Consider the following 12113-nt stretch of genomic DNA (forward strand, 5'->3'; position numbering starts at 1 on the left):
CGACATTTTATTATTATTATTTAATATAAAATAAATAATAAAATAAAATAAAAATAGAAGGTGGTTGGTTGCCACTTCCAGCCACCGTCGACTGCCGTAGATGGTGGTCGTTTGGTCCCAAAATCGGATGGGTCGCTTCGCCTCGACACCTTGATATGAATCCGACCTCTATTTTGTCGGAACTTTCTCCGAAGTCCATGAATTTGAGATTGAAAGTGGGGAAACCAAAACATTTAAGTCCAAATTCATTGGTTTTGGGACATTTTCCAATGAAACAACCATCAGATTCAGACTTAGGGGGTCGAGACAAACCGATCCATAAAATTTGGGATCGAATGACCACCATCTATGCCGATCGTCAGTGGTCGGAATGAAAATGACGTGGTGGCTGCGGAGAGAAAATGAAGAATAGAAGGAAAAGGGGTTAAATTACACCATGAATCACTGAACCTTACTCTCTCTCGTAGTTAACAGCAGAGTGAGTAAAATGATTCAATCTGTAAAGTTTAGTGAGCAAAATAGAAAAATTGAAAGTACGATGAACAAAATAGAAGAGAGAGTGTAGTTCAGTGAGAAAAAGTTTATTTTACCCAAGACTTAATCAAACATTTCAACGCTTCTACAAATGTTGTATTCGAACTGATTTAAAAAAAAATTATAATTATGTTTTTAATCACTAAGATCGTTGCGTGTGCTTAGTAGATAAAAAGGACCAATCCATGTTTTCAAATATCAAAGCTAAATATATCCGATTCATCTAATAATTTCCTAATTCCATGCGTAATCGATACAGTTGATGTTGATGAAATTTTGTGTTTAACCAAACGAAATTCCCAAATAAGAAATTCGATCCAAAATCCTGAAAAAAAAGTGGATAAAATTGGACTAAAAATTCTCCCGCGCATTCGAATTTAGATTGGAACGAGTAAAACGGCGCATCGCCACGCTTCGCGCGCCGTCGATGGCGGCAACGCCTCTGAAAAAAGCAAAAATCCCCAAAGAAAAGAAGAAGAAGAACGAAACAGTTAATCCAATCGTGGATTCGATCCGAAAGCCATTGTCGATATTCTTCTTCCCCCTTTTTTAATCTTCGTTTTCATTGGATTTTTTTCTTCTTTCTTACGGTTCCATCTTTGGGTCGGTTCAATTCCTTGGCGACGACCCAGATGCGATGCGATCTTACCCAACTCGAATTTTAACTCCTCTTTAGGTTTTTTCTGCAGATTAAACTGAGAAACCCATATTCATATATGTATATAATAATATTATCATGTGAAATATATTCATATATGTATGTCGATATTCAAGTTTTGGGGAGCTAAAATCCGAATTCAGATTGATTTTACAGGGTGTGGGTTTCTTTGATTGATGGGGCTTTGTTGTAGCTCCGGTGAGAAAACGCCATGCCAACGTCAACATGACAAATCTCCCGAGAGGAGTCCAGGTTAGTTTCATTTTCATTTCCCTTTTTTTTCTTCTGGATGTTTGTTTGGGTCTGATTTGAAGCTTTGGGGTTGTTTTTTATGCTGCATGTTTGCTGGATTGTTAGTTTTTTTTTCTCTCAAATCTTTTGTCCATTTGTTGTGAATTTGTTCGTATAGGGACGAAGAAAACTCGACTAAAAAAATTCAAATTCAAATCGAGATATAAAATAGAATTTAATAACTTGAAATTTCTAGTGATTGTTGAATTGATTTTTAAGTTTGAGTCGAGTCTCTTGACTATGTAGATATATATATCACATATAAAAAATATAATATGTATCGTATATGATTATAGAAAAGTGTTTGAATTAGAATCAAATATTCTAAATTTCAGTAATTAAATTTAAATAGAAACTCGAACGACTCAACTCAAATTTTATAGACTCGACTCGGTCGAACGCTCACCCTTATCCCATTTGATGAAATCCGAATTTGTGAAATGTTGTTCAACTGGAGAGTTGCAGTGTGGAAAACTTGATATATTATGGAATATTTTTGCAGAAAACTGGAGGAATCATGAGAATTAGTCGATTGATTAGGGTTTGAACAGTCATGAACCTGTAGAACCGACTCATTGAATGATTTCTGATTGTGCCTTGTGTGATTGATCTTTTGAGAATCGACTAGAATTGGGAGGAGGATTAATTTCGATGGTTCCGATACGATCATATTCACCAATGCTTATTTCGGAAGCTCTTGAATATGATCGTATCTAGTTCATGTTTAGAAAACTATATGAGTTACGATAACTAATAGATTGGATAGAGTTCGAACAACCTAGAACCAGGGTGCCTTGTGTGACCTATTGTTTGAAAACTGTAAGAATTGTTGAATGAAGATGAATTTCGATGTTTCCAACATTATCATGTCCACAAGGCCTTGATTAAGCACTTGCGGTTACAATTGCATCGGTTTCATGCTTGAATTTTCATATTTAGAGATATTGAATGCCTTTAGCTTGTAGACTATTTCTTTAGTGGGTGAAGTATGCAAATAATTTCCGATTATAAGAATACTTTGTTAAGTCTCTCGACTATCAAAAGTTATAAAATTATCCTTTAATTACGGGATGTTGCTTTGTCGAGTCCTCCAATTATTAAAAGTTATAAGATGATCATTCGACTGTCCATATATTTCAACTTATCATTTTTGTTAAAAAAATTGACGATAGTCTGAGCTGTACGTTAATATGCTGACTGAGATATGATCAACTTGATAAAAGAATCTAAAACAATTTTACAACTCAAACGGTTCTGATTCTGAGGTTAAATTTTATCATATCTCAGTTAATAAGTTAACATCTAACTCAAACGACAGTCAATTTTTTAACGGAAAATGATAATTTCAGAACACATGAATAGTCGGATGATCATTTTATAACTTTTAATAATTGAAGTACTCAACAAAACAACGTCCTATAATCGGAGAACCATATTGTAACTTTAATAGTCACGAGACTCAACAAAGCAACACCCTACTATCCCGGGACCATTTGTATACTTTACCCTTTTTTAATGAACAACTTCGAACCTATGGCCTGATAGTTGGTTAATGGCACTGCATTTCCAACAGAAAGAAACCCAGAAACGCATAGATCAAATGAAACCAAAACGCAAACCGTATTTCCTTTGACATCCGTCAAGGATCTCAAAGATCTACGGCAGAATCCGAGTTACAGCAATGTTAGCATCTTCACATATGAGGAGACTAAATTGGCTACCAAGGAATTCCGGCCAGACCACATCGTCGGCGAAGGGGGTTTCGGGGTCGTTTATAAAGGAGTCATAGACGAGAATGTGAGGCCTGGCTTCCCATCTACACCAGTTGCCGTTAAAGAGCTTAATCCTGATGGGTTACAAGGTGATAGAGAATGGCTGGTAAATCTCCTCCTTGCATTATTCTCTTTGCATCTTCTAAACCAATTCTATTAATATGAGGTGTTATTGTTTTACGAGATAATTGCATCATATGTCTCTAAAATATGATCCTTAAATTTTTTAAGTATTTTAATTTCATCCTCAAACTATAACTCCCATTCTAAACTAGTATTTAAACTTTTAAACATTCTAATTTTATCCCTAAATCATGATTCTCTTTCTAAATTGATCCCCAAGCTTTTAAATATTCCAATTTCATCCCCAAGCTTGTCCAAATACGTAATTAGTTTTTACCATAGTTTAACCTAATTTTTTTATTTATTTCAATCACATAATAATATAACTTAGCTTAACGATTTTATGAACAAGGGATGTGATTAGTATATATGTATAGTTTGGGATGAAACTGGAATATTTAAAAAGTTTGTGGATCGATTTAGAATAAAGGTCATAGTTTGGGGACAAAATTGAAATGTTCAAAAGTCTGAGTACTAATTTAAAATGATACATAGTTTAGAGATGAAATTAGAACATTTAAAAGTTTAAGGATCAATTTAAAATCAAAGTCATAATTTGAGAAAATATGATGCAATAACCATTCTTCTTGAAAGCTAAAGTAATTCTTTTAATTTGCAGTGTCATTATTTTATTAGTGCTATATCTACATATATGAATATCTCGAAAAAGTTTTATCTTATGTTACTTGAACTCGGGTATGAATGTTTTGGTATTTTTTTCAAAGGGTAAGTTACATATTTAATATCTAAACAATCAATTTTAGTATGTTTTAAAACTTTTTTTTTCAAAATCATATCAAACATTTAGTTTTTTTTATTTTTATTTTAGTACCTACCTCTAAAAACTTAACTTGTTTAATACTTAAAATATCAGTTTTGGTCAGTTTTAGTACTTAAACTTTCAATTTTTTTCAAAATTTAATGTTAAATTTTGAACGGGGTACTAAAATGAAACAAAAAATAAATTTTAGGTATGGTTAAAAAAATGGAAAATTTAGGTACTAAAACAGACCAAAATTATTAGTTTAGTTACTAAACATGCAATTTACCCTTTTTCAAAATGTGTTCTATTTTGAATACTTGTTTACATAGGATAAATACCTAGGATATAGAACAAGAACTATAATTTAAAGCATTAATCAATGCCTTAGATAGATTTCATGTTATTATACCTTTTAAGTTGTTTTGAAGTATTACGTCCGACACTTCTGGACAATTGCATGAATTGTTTTGGGTAAAGTACACCAGAGGTCATTGAAATATGTTCAAGTTATCGTTTTAGTCATTGAACTCTCAAAAGATATACAATAGACGTTAAATTTATTGAACTGATACAAAAATGTTCACTATGACTTTATAACAAGTGTAAAAGTTCAAAAAAAATAATCACTTTGCATCAATTCGATAAAATTTGATGATCATTTTATATCAGTTCAATAAAATTTAATTATCATTTTATAGTTTTTGAAAATTTTGTGACCAAAATGATCATTTGAGTATAGTCCAATGACCCCCGAAGTACTTTATGCGAAATTTTTAGTCAATTAAACATTTTGTCTAGATACATAATATCTAACACTCTCACCTCAGTCCGAGTAACATAAGGCAAGGGTATTGCTATTTTCTCAAATTTATGGACTTGAACTATGTCAATTGTGTGGGTCAGATTGGTTTCGGATCTGGTCGATATGGTCCTAAAATTCGAGTTATTTCAATTTAGGGTGTGTTTTGACCTTGTTTCAATTTCATATACAAACTATTTTTGAATCTGAGTCGCTTTAAGTTTAGGTCATTTTGAACTTTGTCATTCGAATTTGAGTATTATTCTGATTGTTTTGGATTATTTATTCGAACCGATGTGTGGTTTGAAGCAAACATACATATGGTTGGTTTATGTTTGCACGAATTTGTTTCGCAGGCTGAAGTGAACTACTTAGGGCAACTCAGGCATCCAAATCTTGTGAAGCTCATAGGCTATTGTTGTGAAGGTGACCATCGGTTGCTTGTTTATGAATACATGGCAAGTGGGAGCGTCGAAAGACATCTCTTTCGCAGTAAGTTTTAGAGAATAGGCTTAATACAAAAAAAAAAAAATCTAAACTATACTCAAAATTAACTTTTGGTGTCTAAACTTTTTTTTTATTAAAATTAAGTATCTAATGTTTATTTCGTTACACGTTTAGGTGTTTATCTTTAAGAAAAAATTGTTAAGTAGCATATGTTACGTTTATATTTTTCTATTCTTTTTTAAAATAAAATATTATTTATTAAAAATTTTAAATGTGACTTGTGTCACTTAACGATTTTTTTAACGGTAAACACCTAAAATGACATTATTAATTTATTTTTAATGAAAAATTCTTTAAGCACCACAAGTCAATTTTAAGTATAATTTAGACACTTATTTTTATATTATGCTTAGAGAATACAATGTTACTCAATTTTAAGTACATGTCCATATTTTCTTCGAAGAATTACTCGTATTTACATCCACTTATAATGTGCATAAAGTCATTCCTCTACTTTTTAAGCCTATGTCTTGGGCATGGACCCAATTCGAAAAATATATATCCTTCTCCCGAAATCCTATCCGACCCATGTTTAGGGTGACTTCACCTAACCCAATCTATATTTTTTAGATAATCTAAACCCAACCTAATCCGATCCAAAATAAATATATTTATAAAAAAATTACTTTTATTCAAAAAAAAATAAGGATCTAATTGAAAAAAAAATAATATAAAGAGGGAAATTGTTGCAATTATCCCTAAATATATAAGTATAATTACATTATATTTTAGTTGGATTGGGCATTTTTCATCCTAAACCTGAATCTGACCCGAATATATCCTCGAAAAAACTCGACCCGACCTGAACTTGAAATTTAAAAAAAAAAAACTCAACCCAATATAGTTGGATCTGATCGGAACTTGTCGGGTTCAAGTCTAGTGCCCATCCGTAGTCTTGACACATACGAACGAGTATGAAAACGTACCCTCCAAATACATAGAAAAGATTGTGCATATGGATACATGCCATCTCCGATACTCACACCGAGTTCAAGTAATAACGAAGAGAACTAGGAAAACATATACTAAAAGGCATATGCACTATATATCAAAGAGATGTTTTCCATTATACCAGGTTGAAATCATTTTGCATTTTTTTATTTACCCTATTCATTATGGTTGGTTGTTAGGATCTGATTGTACTTTGACTTGGTCGAAAAGAATGAAGATCGCTTTAGATGCGGCAAAAGGGCTAGCTTTCCTTCATGGTGCTGAAACACCCGTCATATACCGCGACTTCAAGACGGCGAACATCTTGCTCGATGAGGTTACTCATCGTTACTCTTTGTTATTCACTTTCATTAGTTTCAACTCGTACTTGATTGTGAGTGCCAGACACGAGAATGGACTAAAAGGGCTTGTTTAAGTATTCATCACTGAAAATGCATGTAAACGTGTAGGACTTCAATGCAAAGCTGTCAGATTTCGGACTAGCAAAGGATGGACCAAAGGGAGACCAAACCCATGTTTCAACACGAGTGATGGGAACACACGGTTACGCTGCTCCTGAATATATTTTGACTGGTTAGTAACATGAATGCTTTTTCCCCCGGAGGATTAAACCATCCCCATATTCAGATATATCAAATATATAACCGAGTTGCAGTATTAAAATGAACAGGCCATTTAACAGCAATGAACGATGTTTACGGGTTTGGAGTAGTGTTATTAGAGATGCTACTTGGGAGAAGAGTAATGGACAATGGGGGGTTTAGCCGAGGACAAAACCTGGTCGATTGGGCTCGACCACTCTTGAACCATAACAACAAGCTTATTAAGATCTTAGACCCTAAGATGGAAGGTCAATACTCACCCAGAACAGCAATGAAGGTAGCCCATTTGGCTTATTTATGCCTCAGCGAAAACCCGAAAGGCCGACCTGTGATGAGCCAAGTGGTCGAATTTCTCGAGAAACATCAGACAGAAGATGTCAGCCATGACAAAACTCCCAACATGTCCCCCCGGACTCCTGCGAGAAAGAGATATCCCACGAGAAGTGCAACTCACAGAGAAAGATGCAAACGAAGAATGGAACCTGCAAGACGAAGAAGCCAAAGCGAATTTCCCATAGAAACTAAACTTTCTGAGCTTTCGGATTCCGAAGCCGAAGATAACGTCGAAAATGTGGCCAAAGTTATCTAAGGATGAGCAAAGTTTGGTTAAAGCCATTCCCGGGGGAACACGTTGACTGGTTCTCAAATGGTGCCTGGATCTTTTCCCATTAGCCTCATCCTTCCAAGTCTTTTCCTTTTGGAAAACGGTGGGGAAGATTGGTAGGCAGGTACAGGTCACAAATGGCCGGTCACTTTCTGCTGGCATTGCTGCTGCACTTGTAAGTTTTGCATCCGCACATTCTTTTATTATTTTATTATTATCATCCCTATTGTTATATTTATTTTCTTAACTTCTTGTATCAAATTCAAGAAATAAATGATTCTTTAACATAACAGCTAATGATATCTCTAATTACTTCCCGGTCTGAATGGTCAAGATGTTAGTTTAAACTCTAGGGGGAAAGAAACAGTTCAAGTTTGGCCTCGATCCAACGGCTGGATCGGGAGAACAAAAAAGAAAGGTTCACACTCATTTTTGGCCATGGATTAATTTCTTTCAGGCGTTTTTTTTGGAAAAATCCTAGTCCGGCATCGGGTTTAGGAGATCGAGGCCTTTGAAAGAACTTTAGGGTGTGTTTGGTTCATGGAATATAAGATTACCAGTGAGATTAAAAGATTACCAGGGAATAGGATTATTTGGAATGTTGTATTTTGTGTTTGGTTGATTTAACAGGAATGTAAGATTACCTTGTTTGGTTAAAGGAATAAAGGATTATTGGAATGTATATTTGACCAAATTGTCCTTATTATATATTTGTATAATATTACGAGTTGTAAAATATTTATATATTTTCTTTAAAAAATTAAATTCATAACATTTATATAATTTTTTACAAAATTAAAAATATAAAAAATGTTTAATGAAAGGGTAAAATATTTATATTAACCCCTGAACTTCATATAAAATTTTAATTATAGATTTTTTTTATAAATCTAAAATAATTTAAGGATAAATTTGTAATTTAATCTTCGTATAATTTTTATTATTCAATGACAGAAGAAGTATATTTCTGAAAAAAAATAAAAATTTAAGGACATTTTAGTCCAAAAAGCCGGTAATGTTACAATACCTAAGGGAAGGGAGGTAATGACATTCTCGGTAATATACCCCAAAAAATCCACTATTGGTAATAAAACATTACCGGGAATGACATTCCCGGCCAAACCAAACGGGGAATGTGGATTAGGGCAATGAGTGTGAAGCATCTTTAACAAACTAATAGCTAATAAGGAAAAGTAAACAAGTCGAAAAGTCCGCATGCAAATTATATTAGCCAGTGTGAAATGAAATCATGTGCAATCATATTTCCTTACCCCATTCTCGGTGGAACCTTATGGCCAGCTGAGTAACCGATCTTCTTTCAGCAGGGTTAGAAAGCTCCATGTTCATTGCCTCCTGAATTGCAGATAAAATCTCCCTTCTCACTTTAGCAGAGGGAATTAGGAGACTTGGTCCATGGATAGCACTCAAATCAACCACCTAAAAAACAAAGATCAACAGATGGTTAAACTATTGCTTGAAAACATGGAGATTTTATATAAAAAATGAGCGATAAACAAACTGCAAGGCTCGAGATAAGACCCATTCAAATTATATCAAAGAACTAGAGCACTTACATATCAGACAGCTTTATGATTTTTCAAAGTATGTTGATTTGAACTCTCAAAATTGTTAAAAATCATCTTTGATGCATGGTTCATGGTATTTCTTACAGTAACTCAGAACACTGAAATTGGTTTGAGACATCAAGAGACGTTTTTTTTGTCAGAGTTGTGAGCGTTCAATGTCAAATAATTGAGAGTTTGAAAAATTATTAGATGAATTTGACTCGTCACGTCGTATATGGTCCAAACTAATAACATTTGTTCATCCCATATTTTTAAGGTGAATAAGGAATGATAGCTATTTCAAAGTTATTTTAAAATTAATAGATCATAGATGACGTGACGAGCCAGTTCATGAACTAATTTCTAGTCGAGTCGGATTAGATTTTCAGTTAATTAAATCCGATTTAATAAAGAAGAATGCCAAAAATAGTCCTCAACGTTTATAAAAAATGATCATTTTGTCTCCTATTTTTTTTAGCATTTTAGCCCCTAACATTCCAATTTGAGATAAAAATGCTCCCTCTATATATGAAACCATTAGTTAACACGTGATTAACTATCCAAAATAGGAGTATTTTTTAACACAAGATGAAACATTGAGGGCTAAAATGCCCCATAAAAAAGAATAAGGAACAAAATAATTATTCTGTCAAATGTAAAGGACATTTTTCACTTAAAATGAAACGTTGGGGCCAAAATGTTTCAAAAGATAGAATATGGGACATAATGACCATTTCGATAAATATTGGGAGGTAATTTTAATATTATGCCTTTAATAAAATACACCCTCCACACGAAACGCACATACGTGTGTTGAGTCAAGTTTAGTTTTAAAATTAGGGTAAAGTATAGTAATGGTCACTAAACATTTCTAAAGCTTGCATTTAGGTCCCCTAACTTTTAAAACTTGCAATACAGTCCCCCAACATTTATTCCGTTTACAATATGGTCCCTCAACTTAAACCATTGTTAGAAAATTAGGGTAAATTATATAAACGGTCATTGAACTTTTCAGGCACTTGAATTTAAGTCTCCCAACTTTTAAAACAGTCATCAATTTCATTTTAAACCCCAATTTCCAAAGTAATTCAATTTCATTCTAAACCCTAATTTCCAAAGTAATTCAATTTCATTCTAAACCCTAAATTCCAAAATAATTCAATTAAATTTTAAACCCCAAATTCTAAAATACTTTAATTTAAGGTTTAGAATGTAATTGAATTATTTTGGAATTTAGGGTTTAGAATGAAATTAAGGTGTTTTGAAATTTTGAACATGAATTTACTATTTGAAAATATTTATTTCAATATAAATTTGAGGTTTGTTTAACTATCTATATCAATTTTGAATAACAATATGCACTGATTAAACATCCCGAATAGCAAAATGGAAGCACTCTATTCGGTATTTCAACTTCAATACCTTCCCATAAACTCTGCTCATTTCTTCAACTTTTGACTATATGAAATTCGGAACACTCATTTAGAGCATTATGATTTAAGTACCACTATGTTCTTGCATACTATTTTTTTTTATCAGATTTGAGTACCTAACCCTTCAGTGCTTTACAGTGCGATCATTTATGATTCACCTGAATTTGCTCATACAGTGATCATTTATGATTTAGTAGAATCAATGGTTTAGAATGAAATTGAATTACTTTGGAAATTGAGGTTTATAATGAAATTGAGGATTGTTTTACAAGTTTTAAAAGTTGAGAGACCTAAATTTAAGTGTCTGAAAAGTTCAATGACCGTTTATATAATTTACTCTAATTTTCTAATAGTGGTTTAAGTTGGGGGATAATATTGCAAACGGAATAAATATTGAGGGACTGTATTGCAAGTTTTAAAAGTTGGAGACCTAAATGCAAGCTTCAGAAATGTTCAGTGATCTTTACTATACTTTACCCTTAAAATTATTACTTTTATTCTACACATGTAATCAAAAGAAAATCAAGAGTAAACTACACATGTAATGCCTAAACTATTACTTTTATTCTATTTTAGTATCTAAACTTTATTTTTTTTAAATTATACTTAAAGTTTAGTTTAGATTTAATTTCGATACTCCACCATTAAGAACTTAACAATGATGGTGACACAGCAATATCATCGTTAATTTTTTAATCGTAGGTGACCGAAACGGAACCAAAACATAACATTATGTATAATTTTGAAAAAAATAGAAAAATAACCAAAATAAAAACGAATTAATAGTTGAATGATTAAATACTTAGTTTACCCCATTTAGTAACACCGACAGTAAATATTGTGACGAAAGAAACGTCACTATCGTGTAATTTCATAGTTACATGTCTTGTTTATAAATTAGTCACAAATCTTTTGTCAATATAAATTAATTTTTTTGCATACGATTAATAGATAAAAATATACATCATTATGAAAGATGCATTTTAATTTTTTTTTAAATAATTGTATAAAAATGTTGTCACTTTGTCATTTTCAAAATAAGAGTTGACAAAATTATATTATTTTAAGGTAAATAAATTGACTAAAATGTATTGAAAATTAACGTTCTAATAATATATATAATAAAAAACAAATAGTTCATAGATATAAAAATATTTAAGTGAAAGTCAAAGTTAGAAGCCAATGAATTGATCCAACAAAGTTCATACTTTAGCATTGGCATAATACCAAAATTAGCCTCAACATTTATCAAAATAGTCATTTTGACCTCTATTCTTTTTTTTGAGCATTTTGGCCCCAATGTTTCACTTTGGGACAAAAAGCCCCCTCTATAGTTGAAAGTATTTAGTTAACGCAAGATTAACGCTCTAAAATAGGGGTCTTTTTAACCTAAAATAAACTATTGAGGGTTGAAATGCTCCAGGAACCAAAATGACCCAAAATAAGGGTCAAAGTGATTATTCTATCAAATGTTAGGATCTTTTTTCCCTAAAATTAAAAGTTAGGGCCAA

At 32.3% G+C, this 12113-nt stretch overlaps 1 protein-coding gene across 1 annotated transcript; it reads left to right on the forward strand.

The window, feature by feature from the left end:
* Positions 1-1368: 1368 nt before the first annotated feature.
* LOC120136610 (probable serine/threonine-protein kinase PBL17) lies at positions 1369-7604 on the forward strand. Its single transcript, XM_039152585.1, has 6 exons — positions 1369-1444; positions 3057-3361; positions 5297-5432; positions 6578-6714; positions 6848-6971; positions 7069-7604. Exons 1-6 carry the CDS (start codon positions 1369-1371, stop codon positions 7587-7589), a joined length of 1299 nt encoding a protein of 432 aa, XP_039008516.1. The 3' UTR covers positions 7590-7604.
* The last annotated feature ends 4509 nt before the right edge of the window (positions 7605-12113 follow it).

This window comes from Hibiscus syriacus, unplaced genomic scaffold, assembly GCF_006381635.1.
Source record: "Hibiscus syriacus cultivar Baekdansim isolate YM2019G1 unplaced genomic scaffold, ASM638163v2 tig00110634_pilon, whole genome shotgun sequence".
NCBI classification, from domain to species: domain Eukaryota; kingdom Viridiplantae; phylum Streptophyta; class Magnoliopsida; order Malvales; family Malvaceae; genus Hibiscus; species Hibiscus syriacus.

Bases quoted from the DNA above. Each gene is read 5' to 3' on its own strand.
- LOC120136610 (XM_039152585.1), top strand. From the start codon at position 1,369: ATGGGGCTTTGTTGTAGCTCCGGTGAGAAAACGCCATGCCAACGTCAA. The intron at 3,362-5,296 runs GTAAATCTCCTC...TTTGTTTCGCAG, and splicing joins AAGGTGATAGAGAATGGCTG to GCTGAAGTGAACTACTTAGG. The intron at 6,715-6,847 runs GTTACTCATCGT...GTAAACGTGTAG, and splicing joins CGAACATCTTGCTCGATGAG to GACTTCAATGCAAAGCTGTC.